Source organism: Lates calcarifer, linkage group LG11, assembly GCF_001640805.2.
Source record: "Lates calcarifer isolate ASB-BC8 linkage group LG11, TLL_Latcal_v3, whole genome shotgun sequence".
In the NCBI taxonomy this organism is placed as follows: domain Eukaryota; kingdom Metazoa; phylum Chordata; class Actinopteri; family Centropomidae; genus Lates; species Lates calcarifer.
This window is the reverse complement of record NC_066843.1, coordinates 3,456,924-3,476,456: the sequence shown is the minus strand read 5'-3', so window position 1 is coordinate 3,476,456 and position 19,533 is coordinate 3,456,924. Positions and strand designations below refer to the sequence as shown.

Sequence of the window (19,533 nt, the reverse complement as noted above, 5' to 3'; positions counted from 1 at the left end):
AGTTTATAAAATATGATGACCTGTTAAGATTAAAGTGGCCAACAGTATATAGAGTAGTTAGAATCTAATCCAGCTCAGCTGCTTACATGTTTATGCATCAGTTATAATAATACAATATGAAAATATGTGATAAATTACTGACAGCGACCACTTTTACTTTTGATACTTTAAATACATTTTCTTCATAATTTATGTATTTCTATTAGATTAGAAGATTCTGAATGCAGTACTTTTAATGCAGTATTTTTACAGTGGTATTGCTACTCTTACCTAAAGAATCTGATTACTTCTTCCACCAATGCAAAAACCATGTCTGGTCCGTTATAAAATCTATAATAATATAGATAATTATTGTTCATATTTAAATGCCAGAGATAAATTATGTCTGTTGTTTATTAAGTATTAGAACTGTCCTCTATTTCGTTAATAAATATAGAGACTATCATTATTTTGAGTTAGCGGAGTTGTCGCAGATCAGCCTTTAGAGGGCGCTCTGATCACTTCACTTGGCTTGGTTCTTTATGAGCAGATTCAATCATATTTTTGCAACTGTAGTAATTAGATCATAAATAAAAGTCAGTAATTTTCTAACATAAGATATATATCATGGTATTTATTTATTTATTGTATTTTCTGTGTTATATGTGGATGTAGGAGTATTTTTTCAGTAACGTCTCCTGACGAAAGTGCCGGTCAGAAATCTTAGGCTGCACTCGCGTACACTGATGGAGAACAGGCGAGGCTTTCAGGTTGGTTGCGCGATGGCCGCTCTCTCATCAATATTGGGATTTTAACGCGAAAACAATGGCTTCGTCGCTCGGAAAGATGTGCTGTTGTCTTTACTAACTACCGGAATGATAGCGGAATTGTTTTAGCTGGTCGGTTTTGTTCTAACGCCGGGTTGGAGATGTCCCGTTTCTGTTAAGGACTCAGTGTTTTTCTTGTTCGTCTCCCGGGCCTGTCCGCAGCTGCCTACACTGTAGCGGCGGGTTGCTACTTTCGGATGAGCGGGCAGTAGCTCTCGAAGAGGTGGGGTCTGAGTTTTGGCGAACACGGGGCAAAAGAAGTCGGTAGAGCCGCGAAGAGAGATGCATAACATGAATGCCACTCATAAAATGCTACCGATGTGGACGGAGGGTCTTTAAGATCAGAGTTTTGACTGCTAACTTGATGTTCTTGCTAGTTAGCATTAGCCAACGGTAGCGTTAACTTGCTCTGGCTAAAGCGAGATGGCATAAGTAATTTAACAGCAGTTAACGTTATTTAACGGAAGGGCTATCGATAATGCTGTTCCTACGGAAAGATTCGGAACCCGAATCAACGTGCGTTCAACGTGAAATCTGTATTGACGTTGGTAAACGGTTTCTTTGCATTTTGTTGCTGCACGTTAGCATTTGCTAACAGCAGGTTGCTAGCCGAACTAACTGGCCAGTGACGTAACGCTGGTCATTGTTTTGACAGCACGCAGCATCCTAACCGAGGATTATTATCCAGTTTAATTTAGTTTTTCGTCTGCCTTGAATCTTATTATAACCAGACACAAATCGTAGAAGTTAGTGTTTGGTTGACTGATGTGACGCAGCTCATTCGTTCTGTCACATTACCATACAAAGTATCTGCTACCTGCAGCTAAATATTTTCTCTGTAATTACTGTAGCATTTCAGATCAGTACAGCTTCATTTTGCATTTAATTTGTTAAAGCTTGGCCTCCCGTGTTGATTGTTCTGATGTGGCTTTTGTTTCAAACAGTAGCTGCTGCACTGTGTAAAGTCTTGGTTTTTCTTTGACATTCAGTTGTAGGATGGATCCAGACAGTGGGGCAGAAACACAAAAAGCTGTCAGTTTGCAGTGGAAGAGCTACAAACTTGTCCAGGACCCTGCTATTAGACGGGTTGCACAGAAAATCTACAGATATGATGGAGTGCATTTCAGTGTGCCAGTGAGTTGATTTCCATTTTTTCTCTATAATGTATATCTACCTAAAACTGTAGCTTTACATAGCAACCTGTATAATTTTCCCAGGACTCTGGATTTCCTCCTGTGGGTGAATTACGGGACCCTAGACCCCGGAGGCTGTGGTCCAGGTATACAGAACTGTCCCTGCCAGTGCCGAAGTTTAAGGTGAGAATAGCTAGTCAGCATTCATCTCACACATCCCAGTTTGGGATTTACTACATCTTCTCCCTGATCATGTCAATTTCCTTTATAGCTTGATGAGTTCTACGTGGGTCCCATACCCCTCAAGGAGGTGACCTTTGCTAGACTCAATGACAACATCAAGGAGCCCTTCTTGGCAGAAATGTGTGCCAAGTTTGGTGAGGTGGAGGAGATGGAAATTCTGTTTCACCCCAAGACCAGGAAGCACTTGGGCCTGGCCAGGGTGTTGTTCACCAGCACCAGAGGAGCCAAGGACACAGTCAAGCATCTGCACAACACCTCTGTCATGGGTAACATCATCCATGCTCAACTGGATATAAAGGGTAGGTTAATTCACTCCTTTTGAGTTATTACTGTGACAGTATGATTGTGCTGGACTTTTTTCAGCTGCAAAAATGTGTTTATGTTCATTGAAACACAGTGAAACTCTTTGACTTGTTAACATGAACTGAAATAGCCAGTAAAAAACACATTTGTGAAGTGTGTATTGAATTTGAGTTGTAGTTAAGCCTAATGGACTTGGTCTTGACAATGCCATTATAAATGGATGTAGTTTGTATCTGTGTTTAGCTCATTTCACAGCCTGTATTTATCTTTTCTGTGACTTTTGTTTCTTATCCAGGCCAGCAGAGGCAGAAGTATTATGACCTGATAGTAAATGGGTCCTACACTCCTCAGACAGTGCCCCTGGGAGGCAAAGCTTTAACAGACAGGCTCCAGCCTCAGACCCCGACACAGCCACAGCCTGACACGGTATTATATAAATGTCACTCCAGTTATTTAATGATCACCTGAAATTAATATGTGAATGGATATTAAGATGCGTTTGAGTGTTTTATCAACACTATTATACTGTTGTATGCAGTCTTGTTCTAGAGCTAGCAAACACACATGCCTAATTTGATCAATTCTAATGTATTTTGCCTCTTTCTGCACAGTCATCAGAAATCAGGCGGAGGCTCTCCAGTGAGCTTGCAGTTTTGGCAGCAGGGGTCCAGGCCCTCACATCAGGAAACATTACACCTTGCTCTGTGGACACTGGCTTCAGTGATCAACGTCTGGACACACCTCCCCCCTCCTCCATGGCAGGTCCCTACACCCCGGGTTCCTCTGCTTCGTCTCAGGGTGGTGGGACACCTTACAGCTCCAGGTCTGGGACTCCTTTCTCACAAGACTCGGGCTACACCGGGGGCAGGTTAGTTTTTGATACTTTACATATAAAGAGCTACACTTCAAAATGCTTTCTATTGCCTCAGTGGTGATATTATGAGGCACCACTACTTTAAGTATTTTTATGTTGTTAGGGGGCTTTTGATCACTTTGCTCAACTAGCAGTGGTGGCATAGGTAGTTGGGAGAGAAGGAGTGTGTAGTAGCATGTCTGTGTATGTTAATCACACTAATGCTGACAAAGTAATAATTTAAAATCACTCCCATTTGTCTCTTGTAGGCATACTGGCTACAACACTGGCACTTTGGGCAGCGGCTACCCTCCCCAGGACATGTTACCCTCCTCCTCCTCGTCCTCTGCAGTCTCGTCTACTGTTGGAGGATACAAAGTCTCTCGCTACTCTGAGGATGCACAGGAACCTTCTGTGTATCATCGAGGTCGCCCTATGTACCCCCCAACCACATCATACCGTCCCAATGAGCCGCCGTGCTATCCCCCATACCCAAATGTTGGAGGGCCTGGGCCACATATGGCGCACCACTCCTCAATGCCTCCCCCACCCCTTGCCAACCAGTACGATCAGCCCCCAATGTCAGACAGGGAACGGGACCGTGACAGAGACTCAGGGGGGCGCTATGCGGCAGGGGGGATTGCCTCCAGAAGGTCATCTTACCACCACCAGCAGGACACAAACTCTTCCTCAAAGTACCATTCTCATCACTCTCATCACCACTCGGATCGCAGGGATGACAGGGGGTACCGGCGAGACAGCCTGGGATCCCGGTCAGGTGACCATAGCCACCAGAGGCATCGCAACCACCACCATTCTCACAACCACCATGGCAGCAGCAGCCGCAGAAGGAGCAGCCACGACAGGGACCGAGACAGAGATAGAGACAGAGACCGGGATAGAGACAGAGACCGGGACAGAGACAGTGACTACTCCAATAGTTCTGACCCCAGATACAATTCCAACTCCTACCGCTCTTCCTCTAACAGCATGTCTCCCCCACCCTCATCTTATTCTGCATACTCCTCCTCCAAAGAGCCTGCCCCAGCCCCTCCTCAGGGATTGGACGTTTCCACCCGTCAAGGGGCCACAAGTCTCACAGAGAGGGGCTCTCTACCTTCAGTAGGTGCTGACAAAGACTATCATGCTGGTCACCACAGTGCTCTGCCTCCACCTCCACCCCCGCCACCGCCCCTCCCTCCAGCCTCTGTTATTGCAGCGGCTGTAGCTGAGACACTCGGAACAATGGACTTCAGCCAGGATAGTCCGGCCCGCGAAGAACAGTGGACAAAACCCAAACGCCGTCCTAGCACCCCACCCGCGCCACCGAAGACGCCCCCGCCTTCTTCCCCGCCCCACCCCTCCATCACTTCCTCCTCTACCTCCCCTTCGTCCACCTCACTCCCCCATCACCTCCCCTCTTCCTCAAACTCCCCACCACCTCCCCAACGTGACTCCTCTTCACCAGAGCCAGATTCCACCAATGAGAGTTTACCATTCGTCTACCACAGCAGCAGCCTTGACTCTCGTATTGAGATGCTCCTAAAGGAACAGAAGGCTAAATTTTCTTTCCTCGCCTCTGACGAGGAAGATGAGGAAGATAGGAAAGACGAGAAGCAGAGGGGGACACGTGGGGACAGAGGAGAACGAAGAGGTGGGACAGGTGATGTAACAGGGGAGCACACAGGTGGTAATCAGGTGGGAGACAATGTGGATAAGGACCACAGGAAGAAAGGGGAAAGAGACAGAGATGGCCACAGAGGAAGGAAACGGGGAAAGGGAGGAGAGGGTAGGAAAAGTCCTACTGTACTTAATGCAACCACACCATCCTCCTCCACCTATTCTCCCCATATCCCACCACCAGAGGAACCCCAGCCCCAGGTTGGCCTCACAGGGCCTGGAGCTTTGCAGGAGGAGTCCTCACAGGCTGGATCAGCTGCTGATACACGCAGCAGGACAGGAGCACACACACCACCTTATAATGGGCAGAGTCAGGTAAGATCAGTAGCACATAATCAAACATCGGGGTTCAAAATATTGGGTATCTGCTGCACCTTTTGTGCTAACAACTAAAATAAAGTTGATTCTTATATTAGTGCAAAGTGGAGCCAAGCAGTGCTGAAGTTGTATGTTGGCATATCAGCAGCTTATATAGAGGTTCTCTGGAAATTCTTGAGGGCACAGAAGTCCACATGAATCACATATCAAGTATTCACATATCTTCACCACAATTCCACCCCTCAATTATCACAACTATTCCGCACATGTTGTTATGCAAGCACTTATAGGCAGCTTAATTGTTTTTTTTGCAGCGAGGCAATAACATTGGAGGGAGTAAGGTTGGCTGGCTCATTAACTATAAATGATATGTACTGGAAAAACACTGTAAATGATGAAAGGTATTTTATTATTATTAGAAATTAGCACAAGCACCCACAGATACAAGAAAATACACAAGTCTTCAAACAAAAAATCAAAAAGATTGTCAATATCCTGGGTACAAACAGGATATAAATGTAGGATAAAGATGTTTGTTTTTTGTAATTTTACCATGTTTTTATGGTTAGTGCATTAATGCACTGTCCCACAGTACAGCTCTTTTTTTTAGCAGTGAGATATCTTTGCAGTCCCATTTTTGAAAGTATGATTATCACTTGTCCTTTAACACATGGGTAATTTTCCATCTTAACACAGTAAACTCTCTGTTCTTTTTCAGTCCTCCCCTCATTCCTCAGGGGAAGACATGGAGATCTCAGATGAGGAGGAGGAGGAGACTACCATAACAACAGCGACCACCCACCAGCCCTCAGTCACTTCAGTTTCCTCACCCTCTTCATCCCAGGCTGCCATGCCTTCACAAACAGCTGACCCCTCTTCCTCACCCCCACCCATCTCTGACTCTGCACAGCACTTTGGCACCTCCATGCACCCTCCCATGCCCTCCTATCCTCCTCATTTGCCTCCTCCTCCTCCCCCTGGTTATTCCCTCCAGCCCCCACCTCCACCAGGGATCCCTCCTCTTCCCCACATGGAGCTGCACCCTGAGTATCCGCCTCCCATGCCCCACCACATGTATGACTATGCCACCTCTATGGAGCTGATGAACCAGTACAGTGGTGGAGCTCCCATGTCCTTCCAAATGCAGACCCACATGCTAAGTCGCTTACACCAGCTGCGCATGTCGTCATCCAACGGCACCCCAGGCCCTGGTGAGGCAGCCACTGCTGACTACTCTTCCTATCATCTCCACTCTATGCCACCACCCCACACACACCACCCCTACATGGACCAAGAGGGGAGCGGGGCGGGCGCTCATTACGACCAGGACCACCGCTACATGCCCCCTCACATGCCATACCCCTACGCCGACCCCCACAGCACTCAGATACCACCCCCTCCACACCATGGCATCCCTCCTCCCCATACAGGCTGGCCACCACATGTCTTACCACCACACTACCCCTCTTACATGCCCCCACCGGGCTATGGCACCATGCTGCCCGGGGAAGGAGACGAGTACAGGGCTCCAGGGGAGGAGATGCCCATGTTGGCTGAGAATCCACATGAGGCCACAGTGCAGATGGTCCTGGGCACTCTGATCCAGGAAATGAAAAACATCATGCAGAGGGACCTGAACCGCAAGATGGTGGAGAACGTTGCCTTTGCCACCTTTGATGAATGGTGGGAGAGGAAAGAGACCAAGGCCAAGGTAAGGAAGAGTTACCACAGCACTGCTGGCATTGTCTTTTTAAATGGTTTGTTTTATGATGCTGACTAAATCTCTTAACAGATTTATTTACCTGATGGAGATGCTCTGATTATATTAAAACTAACATCAACATCCTCACTAGTCCTCATTTACTTTGTTGCTACAAATTGTCCTTTCTTCATTTTCATTGTAAAAAGATATGTTACTGCAATATTGTTTTTCAAGGATAACAGTTTAAACTTGCTTTCCTCATTGTCAGGAACAAGTTATGCTGCTGCCAACTACATCATTGACTAACTGTTGTCAATACTTTGATGTAGAATGGTGGAATAAAAACACATGTGAGACATTTGTGATTGATTGTTTTGAATTAAATGTTTTCCAGCCCTTCCAGACAATGGTAAGGGGGGTATCTGCCTTGCGGGATGATGAGAAAAAAGAAGAAAAGGTCAACCGTCCACGGGAGCCTCTCATGTCTCTTGTGGATTGGGCAAAGAGTGGTGGCATGGAGGGCTTTTCTCTCCGAGGAGCATTACGACTGCCTTCCTTCAAGGTGAAAACACTGATTTGATAAATTAATACACCTACATCTCCCCTGTTAATAAAATGTATGTGTTAGATTTGGTGGTATAAGCTTATACTAGTTTTCAACAAAAGCCAGAACTGTTACTCAGCTCTTGGCTGTGTGTCATTGATTTGTAAAGAAAGATTTGTTGGTGTCTAATGTGCAGGTGAAGAGGAAAGAACCTCAAGAGCTTGAAGAGGGAGACATGAAAAGGCCACGACCCTCAACTCCACCCGATGAGGATGACGAAGGTTTGCTGAGCTGATGTTGAAAGATTGTACAAGGAGGGTTTGACTAAAAGGCCTGCTGCATATAACTCTGAAACTGTTGTCTTATCTGCAGCTGCTGATGGGAGAATGCCAGAGGCGGACAGGCATGGAGCTGAACGGGACAACAAGAGGAGAAAAAAGAAGCCAAGAAATCGTAAACCCTGGGAGCTTGACAGTGAGGGAGAGGAAACATCAGATGGCTCCTCGACTGAAAAGGTGTGAGGGGGGGTTATTCAGTCTTTTTTGTTTGTAAAGCCAGCTGCGAGAAAAAAACACAACTTAAAAATGAGAACGTTCAGTGGTGACTAACATCAGCATAAGTACTTTGTTTTTTCATATGTATTCATCAAATGGCAGACTGACCATTAAATGAATGTCATGCAAATAGTTAGATTTTTTTATTTCCTTTGTTTTAACCGTTTTGATATAAACACATTCAATAGGAATCATGTTGTTCTCACACTCACTGCTAGATGGCAGCATTTCACTGTCTGTATCTTAAAGCGTTTTAACTGCAACCCCTCTTTTATTTATGTGTAGGAGGATGAGGAAGAGGAAGAAAGTGAAAAGGAGTCTGATGGTAAAACACAACCAGTGATCCCATTACTGTTTTTATCGTCATGTTTACATTCTGTTAAGGTGGTTGTGATACCAAATATCTTGTCTTGATTTATCTTTATTGTAGATGATGCCCTTAGTGCCGATAGTGATGATGAGAGCCTCTCCTCGTCCTCTGACGGCTCTTCCTCTTCAGCCTCCTCATCTTCGTCTTCCTCTGAGGATGAGGATGAAGAGGAAGGAGAGAGGGCTGAGAGTGAAGGACCAGACACCATGGATGAATCAACCATGGACAGCACAACAGAGAAAGAGGATGACAGGTATGAAGTTCTGTGTTATGTCTACGTTGTCTTTTAGCAGTACTGAAGGAGAGCGAGCCTCAGAAATGCATTCCGTCAGTACTACATAATTGAATGTTCTTGTCGTCCTGTTGTTTTTGCTGGCTTCAATTTATTCTTTTCTTAGGGAAAATAACGCAGCTGCTGGTCCAAAGGCCGAGGTCAAAACAGGTTAGTACAGACTCCTCATCAACAAACACAAATGAAAATGTTACAGGCTGACCATTTATAGATATACTGCTACTTCCAAGCAGCAGCAAATAGCAGTAAAACTAATAGTGCATTGTGTGTGAGTATTTCTAAACTTTGATATTTCTCTCAGGTGAAGCGAAGGACAGCAAGGCAGATGCAACAACAGCACCCACTAAGCGGCCTCCATCGCCACCATACCCACGTCCTTCGTCTCCTATTGTTCTCGTGCCCCCTCTCAAGAAACGCAGGAAAACTGTCTCGTTCTCCACGGATGAGAATGACAGCAAAGCACAGCTGTCGACTGCACCGCTCTCTCCCTCACAAGTGGCGGGTGAATCTCCCTTCCTCTCTCCTAGCAGGGCCCCAGACTTTTCTGGCACTGCTGCCCCAACCGCCTCAACTCGTCCCAGTCAAGGCATCCAGCTGCTCCCCTTTGCCTCAAAACCAGGTGAAGGAAATGCCCTCATTGTTCCCCCATCTGGACGAACTCAAGACTCTGATGAATCCAAAAAGGGACCCCCTGTTTCTCCCCAGAGCACCCCTGTCAAATCCCCCGGCAAACGAGGTGCAGGCAAAGACTCCCCCAAATCTCCCACCCCTCCTGTTATGGTGTGCCGCACTGTGCAGAACCTGCCATTGGATCATGCTTCTATGTGCAGGATGGCCTTCGAGGAGGCCCCTCCTCCACCTACCGTTAATAAGCGGTCCAGAGGCAGACCTCGGACAACCAGCTTGTCTGCTTCATCCTGTCACTCCCTCAGAGAGGAAGATGAGGATGAGGAGGAAAGTGAGCAGAGGTTAAGACTCAGAGAGCAGGTGGGAGCGTCCAGCCTTCTGCAGCTGGCTTCAGCTTCAACCACTGACCTGTCTGTGTTGGCTGACGTAGCCTTGAAAATGGACCCTGATGCTGGGGACTCAGAGGAGACAGAGACATCTGACGAGGCAGAGGAGCAGAAGATGGAGGAGGATCTCTTCTCCCCAGAATCACTGGCCCTGGTTATGAGCCCAGAGGGTGTAATTGTCCTAATGGAGCACAACTACTGCAAACTCCCTGTTCTCCCAGCACCACCCAGTACCAAAAGGACTTCCAGACAAGACTCTTCCGTCTTGCTCCCAGCAGACCTCAACACCATTTCTGGGGTGCTTGAAGCTCCAGAGGAGGTCATTGGAGAGGCCCTACCATCCAGGGGAGATACAGGAGAATACTTGTCTGCAATGGGAGTACCCTGTGAGTCTGAGGATGTGGGCCAGGCTGCAGGTGTACCCCCATCATCAAAGAAGAAGAGCATGATTGGCAAGGGTTTCGAACTTGAGAAGGACAAGAGCAAAAAGAGGAGGAGAAAAGACAAAGAAAATCTTGAGGTTCATCACACAAAAAAACAGGAGCAGCCAGGCAAGAAACAGAAGAAGCGGAAACTAGAGGTGGGTGGGACTTTGGTTTGTTCCCTGTAAACATACGTAGATGTCTTAATAGTAGACGGCCTGTCAAACACACGTAACAGTGTTTCACAACAGCGTCTGACACAATAGAAATATGACTCATCTGTCTATTCAAATTTTAGTTTTCTGTTTATTTGTCATGTCATATCAGGTTTATCCCCAGGTAAGGCAATGAATGGCTTTATTCTCCATTGCATGCCCCCTCAATATATCAAAATGGTGGAATTATAAGCTTGCCAAAGAACTATAGTTTAAATAGATATTTTTGTAAAAAACTGTCATGACCAGATTTATATAGAGCCTCCTGTGTAAGGGATATACAGTGGATATTGGCCAAAGGATGTTGCCCTTGCAGCTCTCTACAATAACACCAGTAAGAGTCACTGGTCACAGACATACTGACGACGCCTCCATGTTTTATGTAAAACATAAAACTTAATGCTGTCTGCCCGGTTCTTGCCAACCAGCTTAAACCACAGGCCACAGGCCAGAGCTTGTGTAGTGAGTTTTTCCATGCATGCCAGACTGAGACTGTGACTGTTTGCCTTTAATTGTGAAAAAACATTTCTATTTTGCGGCATGCTTTTTCAATTAATTACTGTAAGAAATGTATGTGATCGAGCAGTCACTTGTCATCTACTGAGCTCAGATGGACAGATCCTGAGGCATCACTTTAGCTTTAGCCTGCCACACTAAATGTTTGGTCTTTGCTGTGTAGAAGAGCACTTCTGCTTGTTGTAATAATCCTTCATATATACATACATTTAGGTAAGTTTGTCAAAATGGAATTGACTCACTTAACCAGGTTTATCTGTTGGCCCTAATATTTATATATGTACACCTTAAACAGGCCAGGAACTAAAACACAACAATGGATTATTATTTTTTTGCTTCTGGACCAAGGAAAAGGAACTATATGTGAACACAGCCTTTGTACAGGGTGATATTTGTGTTCATTTACGGGTCATTAGCAGTAATATTCCTCTTTCTCTGTGCAGGACTCAGACTTGGAGGAAGATGTAGATGTGGAGGAGCTCGAGTCTGGGGAGCTGTCTAGCTCAGACACAGAGGATGAGGTGGTTGAGGAGGTGAGGAAGAGCGAGCGCCTCTTTCTGCAGGAGGCAGGGATAACGTCGTCCCAACGCTGGCCCAAACCTGTTCCAGCACCTGAGCCTACAGCCCCTAAGTTTGACAACCGCAGTGAGTTTGAGCAGATGACCATCCTTTATGACATCTGGAACTCTGGTCTGGATGGCGAAGACTTGATGTTGCTGAGGAAGACTTATGAGAAGCTTCTACAGGACGACCACAGCTCTGACTGGCTCAATGATACTCACTGGGTCAACCACACTAATATCCTTATCAATGACTACCTACTGCATTAAATGTCTGTGTGAATGCCATGAAAATTAACCTCAGTTACCAATGTCCAAACAATCTGTGGCTGTTTTCAGTCATTTAGTAGCCTACATAATATTGATTTTTTTTTAATGGATAAAGTTTGTTTTGTCTTCATGTCATTACCTGGTATCCTTTTATTGTCCTTGACCTTTGAGCTGCACTAACCAATTTGCCAAACCCTCGGCGTAAGAAGAAGAACGTGGATGGACAGCTTCGTGAGCATGTGACTGGTTGTGCCAGGAGCGAGGGCTACTACGCCATCAGCCGCAAGGAGAAGGACGTCTATCTGGACCTGGATCTGCCTGAGCAGGTCATACGGGAAGTGGAGAATGTCGACACCTCGGTAAGCAAACTCCCAATTCTCTGACGATTTCTGGGATATGAAGCCAACATTTTTCATAATCCACACCATGTTTCTGGTGGGGGAATTTCTTTTTCTGTTTATTTGATTGCAACAAACTCAAATTCTGTGGTTGTCAGATGATCTTGCAAATTAATTTTAAAGTAGACTTGGATCTTTTCTATTGACATGATCAAATTAGCAATTGAAAGGCTAAATTAAAACACTTAAAATACATTGGAAACAATGCAAAGATAAGATCTGTAATGGAGAGCTCTGTATGGCAAAACAAATACCTCTGTCTTTTTGTAAGTTTGTTCAGTCTATTTCTTACAGTGAGTCTGCATCGAGCATCAGACAGAGGTATTTGGACTTAAATACATCTTGATAAGACTGGAAAGGGCTGGATTGTTTGGTTGGAATATAAACTGTTGAGAAGATAGGAAACAGCCTTATGGTGAACCTGCACAAGTGGTGTCTGCCGGAGAGAAGCATATATTTGTTAACGAATTAAAATCCAATGAATCATTCCGTTTACGATAACATTTAAAATGTTTGACAGCTGTTGTTGAAGTAAGGTAGGTTTCATTTCGTGGCTCCAGATGACCATATTGTGGAAACATTTTATTCTCCAGCCCCAAGCTGGCTCTGGAGACACACTGCTGGAGATCCAGTGGTTGCTGAGTATGGTTATTACAGATTATGACAGTTGATAATACCTCTTAGGACTAGAGTTGGCAGGATAGTAAGCACAGTTGGTCCACACTCCTTTGGCTCAGATGAAATGGTATTTTTGAGAGTTAGGATAAGAAAGTGAGAATTTCCAAATGGTACAATTGGATGTTGCTGGATGTGTGGAACCGTGAAGCCGCTTTTCCAGATAACTGTTCAGCAGTTTGCTGGAAGTTGCTGGATGTGTGAATTGGTGATGTAGCTTTTCCAAATAGCTGATCACCACAAACCCACATAACTGTGCCAATGGCCTTGTCTAATACAGAGGGTTTACTCTGTTATGACACGTTCAGTTCAGATGCTGTGCCCTCACATAAGGGATGTTGATGAGATGGTTTAAAGATCCAGCACTTTATAAATAGATTCATATTTTCATCTGCCAGTTAAAACAGTAGTGCACTATCAAGGGGTTTATTTCATCTTATAGTCTAACTGTTAACACATAAAATGTTTATGTGCACTGGAGAACCAGCGCACATAAACAATTTTTAAAAGTCCCCAACACAGGTACAAGAACAATGGTACCTGTGTAACTCTATGTATGAACATTTGGTTAGGCAGTGGTCTGTGCCAAGGACAGAGTCACTGCTTCTAGACTTCCACATGTGTGCCTACTGCAACTGGGTTTCATTTATAAACAGCACACACTGAAGCAAGTAAACAAAATAATGACCCCACATATCCTGGAAAGCTTCCTAGAAGAACATTTTTATTAAATTCACCAGATTTAAAAGCTTCTTTTCCTGTCAGTATTAAATATTCTTTAATACCAAACCACTTCAACATAAACATACTATGTTCTAGCATAATTTATTGTATAAATAGCTTCAGTGACGTGCAAAATTAAGCAAATTCTCTTTTTAAATCTCCTTTTATTGTAAGCTGTGGTTATTTCTTACACGCACACACACACACTCTCTTTCTCACACACTTAAGCCTTTCCAAATTTAGTCATTTTCATTTTCCTATTTTCAGCATTTAGTTGTTCTTTGTTTCATCTTGTACGATCTTGCTATCTTTGAAGTTCATCTGGTCACATCAGGAATTCAAGCCTTCATGCGGCACACCCACATACACACTCATATTATTTATGATTTTTCCCATGATTCACCATTTATGGTCTCCATGTAGAGTGTGATATTACTCGCACATTGCCAGATGTGTTATTAGGAAAAGAAGAAACATTTGGACATTAACATTTATTGACATTTGGTGTTGGGGTGGTGTTTGAAGGGGAAGTCGATGTACTTCTGTTTCGTTGCTATGATGTGCTTGGATTTGCGTTTAATATGTTTTCCATTCTGGCTGTCTCTCACTGTCACCATGGAGAAAAGCCTGTTTCTTTATACGTGAGATTAGACAGTACAGATGGCACATTGTTTTGATGTTACCTCAGTGGAGTGACAGTGTTACTGACTTAGCTGAAAATGAGATGTAACTGGACATCAGATTAGTCTTTCATGTCCTCAGACACATCACAGCGGGTGCCATCAAAGCAACCCAGCACCTTTGAGGTGTCAGCACAGTTCGAGTACAGTCTGCACCTGACATGGGTGCACAGTGATGTGGTTTTCGTCTGCCTGGTGGTCTGACTGTGGAGGAGAAAATAATAGATAATAATAGGTTTTCAAAGCACAAATTGATGGTGGTTTTCAGAAAGGATTCAGGTGGCGCTCTGCTGATAAGCACAAAGTCTTTTTAATTACACAGCTGTGCAGCACTCAACACTTGAGGTAACGCTCTCGACTCTATTAAGAAAGCTGAACACACAAGAAAAGAAGACATGACGCGTTGTTCACTGTGTTTTGACTAGAGTTTTTCTACTATAGAAATGTGAGTCATGTCCTTTGTATGACTCTCTGACAGCTACAACCAAGTTCACCTGACCTCTCCCACCGCTAACTCTGTAACCTCAACGTTTTGAGCAAATGGAGGGTTACTGCAACTCGCAGTGTTCATTTGTAATTTAATCTATATAAGTTTTAATCATTTAAAAAACACTGATAAGGTTGCAACAAGGTTCATAAAAATTGTTAGTGACCTCAGCATTATCTTTTTATTATTAACAATAAAACATGTGCCTTCAGGTGTAACAGCCACTAACTACACAGATAATACTTGTTAGCAGAATAAATTCATCCTTGACTTTGATCTTCTCAGGGGACAAGAACCAGAATGAAAAACACAGGAACTTGTGTTACCTCATAGCTCTCTTGTTTTAAGATACTGTGCGTGAGAATCTTCAGGAACTTCTGAAACGTTACGTCATGTATTTGTCTTATTCATTTGTTTGTACTGCTGATTAGTGTTAGCTTTAACTTCTTTTCCTATTTGCTTTTACACCTTGATTCTGAGTTGTTTTTAGTGCTTTCAGTTAAACCCAAGTCATAGTCTTCATAATTCATATTCTGCATTCGTTGGTTGTGCCTAAATTTAGTTTTGCACACATTGTGGAAACAGAAGCTTCCCTTTGACTCTTACTCAGTCTTATCTGCTTCGTTAGTCATTGGTTGCAAAATGAACTTCAACCACACCAACTAGATCTTGCACATCAAGGGCAAAGTGCTTTGCTGGTTCAGTCTCCTCCAATCCAAGGCCATGTAATAAGGTGATTTTGTGTCACTGGTCCCTTTGGTTAACGTTTTGTGTCTGTTTCCTGCCAGGGGGCCAACCGGGTGCTATCAGAGAGACGCTCAGAGCAGCGCCGACTCCTCACCGTCATCGGCACCACGGCTGTCATGGACTCTGACCTGCTTAAACTCAACCAGCTGAAGGTACAGCCAATAACAGCTGTGTTACCTCATGTACTCCCTCAATTACATGCACATTGTTCAGTTTTACACATTATTGTCCATTATAGTGTGTCATCATTCTTTACATACAGTCCTTCCAGACAGAGTTTGAAAGTGGACATCAGCATATGCCAATATTAAATTTGTATTATGATTATCTTGATATAGACTGTTTTCCTAGTAATCCCTGAGAAAAGGATCATATCAGATTAGATATATTTGTCATTTTCACAGAAACAGGGTAGTACAGGTACTCTGGAATTTGACTATCTCTGTGTCAACTTACTGTGACTCAGAGATGTCAGAGATTTATAAAGTACTAAATAAACCAAATATCACACTGCATATACATATTGAGTTAATACAGTTATTGCATATGAATAACTGGGACTGGGGAAAAACTAAGCGATGAAGATAAGCCAGGGGGATGAGGTAGTTAAACACAAAAACACAGTCTGTAAGGTGTGTGAGTTAAATGTCCATGGTGTGGATGAGGTATTTCCTTCCAGCCTTAATGTCCTTTGCAGTCTGACTGTCAGTGGTCGGATTTTACACATATTTTAATATTTTTTTTAGGAGCCCTCTTCCCTTTACATCACAAAAGCATGTTAGGTGCTGTGTGTAAAACACAGAGGAAACACTGGAAGCAGGTGTAAATTACCAGCTTTGTCAACTGTTATTAATGGGAAATTGATCTTGATGTTCCTCCTTAACAGCAACACCCTAAAGAAGGGTAGTGGTCAGATTGTAGGGTGGTGGTCAACTCTTTGGGCGGTGGCTGTTTGCACTTGAACTGTGATAAATACTGAGTCACATTCTACTTGCAAACTGTGTGCACAACTATGAAGACATTTACATAAATTAAAATTTTAATTTTTTTTCAATACACTTCCTGATACTTGTACACTTGTTAACCTTCTCTGATAAACCTCAGTGAAGAGCGTTGTATGTGGTCAGGGCTTTACAAGACCTTAAACCTAATAATTATCTGAGAGCTCGTATAATTCTACAAAGACCATAGTTACAGTGGCTCTTTTTCAACCCCGTGCAGTTCCGCAAGAAGAAGCTTCGTTTTGGACGCAGCAGGATCCACGAGTGGGGCCTGTTCGCCATGGAGCCCATTGCTGCTGATGAGATGGTCATCGAGTACGTGGGTCAAAACATCAGACAGGTACGATTGCTTTATTTTTGGTGCATTATAATGTGAAGTGCAGTGTTGCTCATGCACCTCTTCAGGTGCCTGTGTGTTGTTGTTGGTTCAGTGTTAACATAGGATAAGTGAGTAAATCTTTGTGTGTTGTGTGTCCAGATGGTGGCTGACAATCGGGAGAAGCGGTACGCACAGCAGGGCATCGGGAGCAGCTACTTGTTCAGAGTGGACCACGACACAATTATAGATGCTACCAAGTGTGGCAACCTGGCTCGGTTCATCAACCACTGCTGCACTGTGAGTCTGAACATCCTCAGTTAACACTCGTCCACATCCAACATGTTTTTCATAGATTACAGATAACACATGATTCGTTTATTGTAATTTATTTATAGAGCTGTTGCTCATCAGTCTCTCTCTCCCCTGTTCTTCTAGCCAAACTGCTACGCCAAGGTTATCACCATAGAGTCCCAGAAAAAGATTGTGATCTACTCAAAGCAGGCCATCGCTGTCAATGAAGAAATCACCTACGACTACAAATTCCCCCTGGAGGAGAACAAGATCCCCTGCCTGTGTGGAACAGAGAACTGCCGTGGGACACTCAACTAGTGGACGCACTTCTCTCCCTCACTTGGCAATGGCCAGCCAGGCCCGGACACCCCCCTCCCCACTCCTCTCCCCCTCCGGGTTCACCCTCCTTAGAGTGTACATCAAAAACAAAGCCACCCTCCTATTCCCCTGGATGGTCTTACAGCCGTCCAAACAATACCCAGGAAACAGAGACGCACACACTTGCACTTTTCACGCACACTTTTCATTCATTTGGCAGTTTCACAAGCCAGTGTGTGGAGGGTTTGCGTAACCTGGCATTTGATTTCCAAGAGGGGGGCCTCTGCTTCAGCATTAGCTCTTCTGTGGCAGTATTGTTGGAGCATGATTGGGTAATATGCTCCATGCAGCCAGGCATGAAAGGTCTTTCTATTTCCATGCCAATATCCATTTGAAGGAAGACAATGAAAACTAGGGAAAAAAAACTAACAAAAAGAAGCACTGGTATTTTATGTCTACATCAACTCACATAATCAACAGCCTGGGATCTCTGTTCCAGCATCAATTCCCAAATGCACCCACCCACCCCACAGATCCGCACACAGACGCACAGGAATATCAGTCAAATTCAGGGTTTTTAGAAGTGCTTGTTAAGGGCGCACTTTTCAGATGACAAACTCAAGTCAATTTGGTCTTCAGTTATGCAAGATTTCCAAGTGTGAAGATTGTTTTGGAGCTTTTTTTTAAATTTCATTTCATAGTATTATTATAATATTACTATTGCTGTTATTAATGGTATTGTTATTTAGTTGCATTAGCTGTAAGTATCTTACAGTGAAATGAGCTTCAGTGTACCCACCCACTGTCTTCAGTGGCTTGTGTTTCACCAGCTCTATAAAACTGTTGTTTCCCTTCTTCACCGTGTGTTACTCTCCTAATTTGACACAACCCTCTGTCTGGATGAGAGTAAAGTCCTTTGAACTACTGTTTTTAACCCAACGTGAAAAATATGTCCGTTAAGTTCAAGCTAAAAATATGTTATTTTTACATGGCTGCTGAATTTTGTCTGCAGGATCAGCACAACTGAAATTGGCCCGTGTTTTTTTCTTTTTTGACCACTCCCCGAGTTTGAGCTAAGGTTTTGTGAGGAGGACTTGTTAAGTGTTTTGTTTAGGATCTGTCGGTCTGTCTGTGTTCAGCTGTTGCTTCCATGGCAAATGTTTTGATTTAACCAGCAGATTCCTGTCAGATTCCTGTTTCAAGAGGGTGAAAACATTTTCTGCGAGTTCTCCTCTCCTCAGCCGTTAAAGCAAAGATGACCACCAAACTCCTGCAGGTTCTAGTATAATTGTCTGGTCTCTGTTTAACTTAGTCCCTGTGTGTGCTACAGATGTTTTTAAAAGGCAGATTTATTTCATTAGGTCAGATCTCTTTAAAGGTTTAGTTACGTAAAGTTCCTTTTTTCCAGTTTTGTCACCCTTTCCAGAATGCATTAGTACGTGTTTTATTTTGAGAGTGTGGAATAGTTCACCCCATACACAACATGCCTCCCTGAAAAATATATTGGCTAAAGGCAAACAAATGTCTTGCTTACAAACTGTTTGCAGTGTAGACGGGTGGAAGGTATAAACTGTGTGTGCCCGTTCGATAAATGAGCCTCAGAAGGTTTGTGATACGCTGCAGACAGACGGATGTCTATGGCCCTCGTGTTGTGTCTCTGTTTTTCATATGGCTATGGCCGTCCAAAGTTTAACTTTCATTTTGAACTTTTAAACAGCAGAAGACTCCTTTTTATTTTGTTCCCTCCCAAACAGGAAAGTGTGTAAGATATTTCTTGTAATGAAAGCCTTTCAGTACAAACCAACCCTCTTTACTACAAGATTAAAAAGATGAAAGGAAAAAAAAATTCAAAGAAGTACATGTAAATATTGTAGAGGTGTTTGTTTCTCGTAGAAACACACTGATTCCAAGCTGTAAATATGTTGTTCCTTTTCCTCTCTCCATGAGGAGGAAACATGTACATACCTTCCATTCATTTATTTTTTATTGTTTTTCCTTTTAATTTGATGATTATTTTAATATTATTTGCAATATTTCTCTTGTATTAATGCGTTGGACCCTTTATTAATGGTGCATTAAAATATTTTTTAAATAAAAGAA

The 19,533-nt window shown here is 43.6% G+C and overlaps 1 protein-coding gene across 2 annotated transcripts; it reads left to right on the top strand.

Moving 5' to 3' along the window:
• The first annotated feature begins 696 nt into the window (after positions 1-696).
• On the top strand, positions 697-19,533 carry setd1a (SET domain containing 1A, histone lysine methyltransferase). Of its 2 annotated transcripts, none has more exons than XM_018672203.2 (21): positions 697-749; positions 1,796-1,940; positions 2,024-2,122; positions 2,211-2,481; positions 2,781-2,911; positions 3,097-3,353; positions 3,608-5,333; positions 6,055-7,047; positions 7,433-7,600; positions 7,779-7,863; positions 7,955-8,097; positions 8,422-8,461; positions 8,567-8,759; positions 8,905-8,948; positions 9,100-10,391; positions 11,408-11,762; positions 11,972-12,153; positions 15,546-15,656; positions 16,726-16,845; positions 16,984-17,121; positions 17,260-19,533. In XM_018672203.2, the coding sequence occupies exons 2-21, from the start codon at positions 1,803-1,805 to the stop codon at positions 17,431-17,433; spliced, it is 6,660 nt and encodes a 2,219-aa protein (XP_018527719.1). In that variant the 5' UTR covers positions 697-749; positions 1,796-1,802; the 3' UTR covers positions 17,434-19,533. The 2 variants fall into 2 exon arrangements, with proteins under 2 accessions (XP_018527719.1, XP_018527718.1); XM_018672202.2 differs by lacking the exon at positions 697-749 and adding an exon at positions 760-1,029.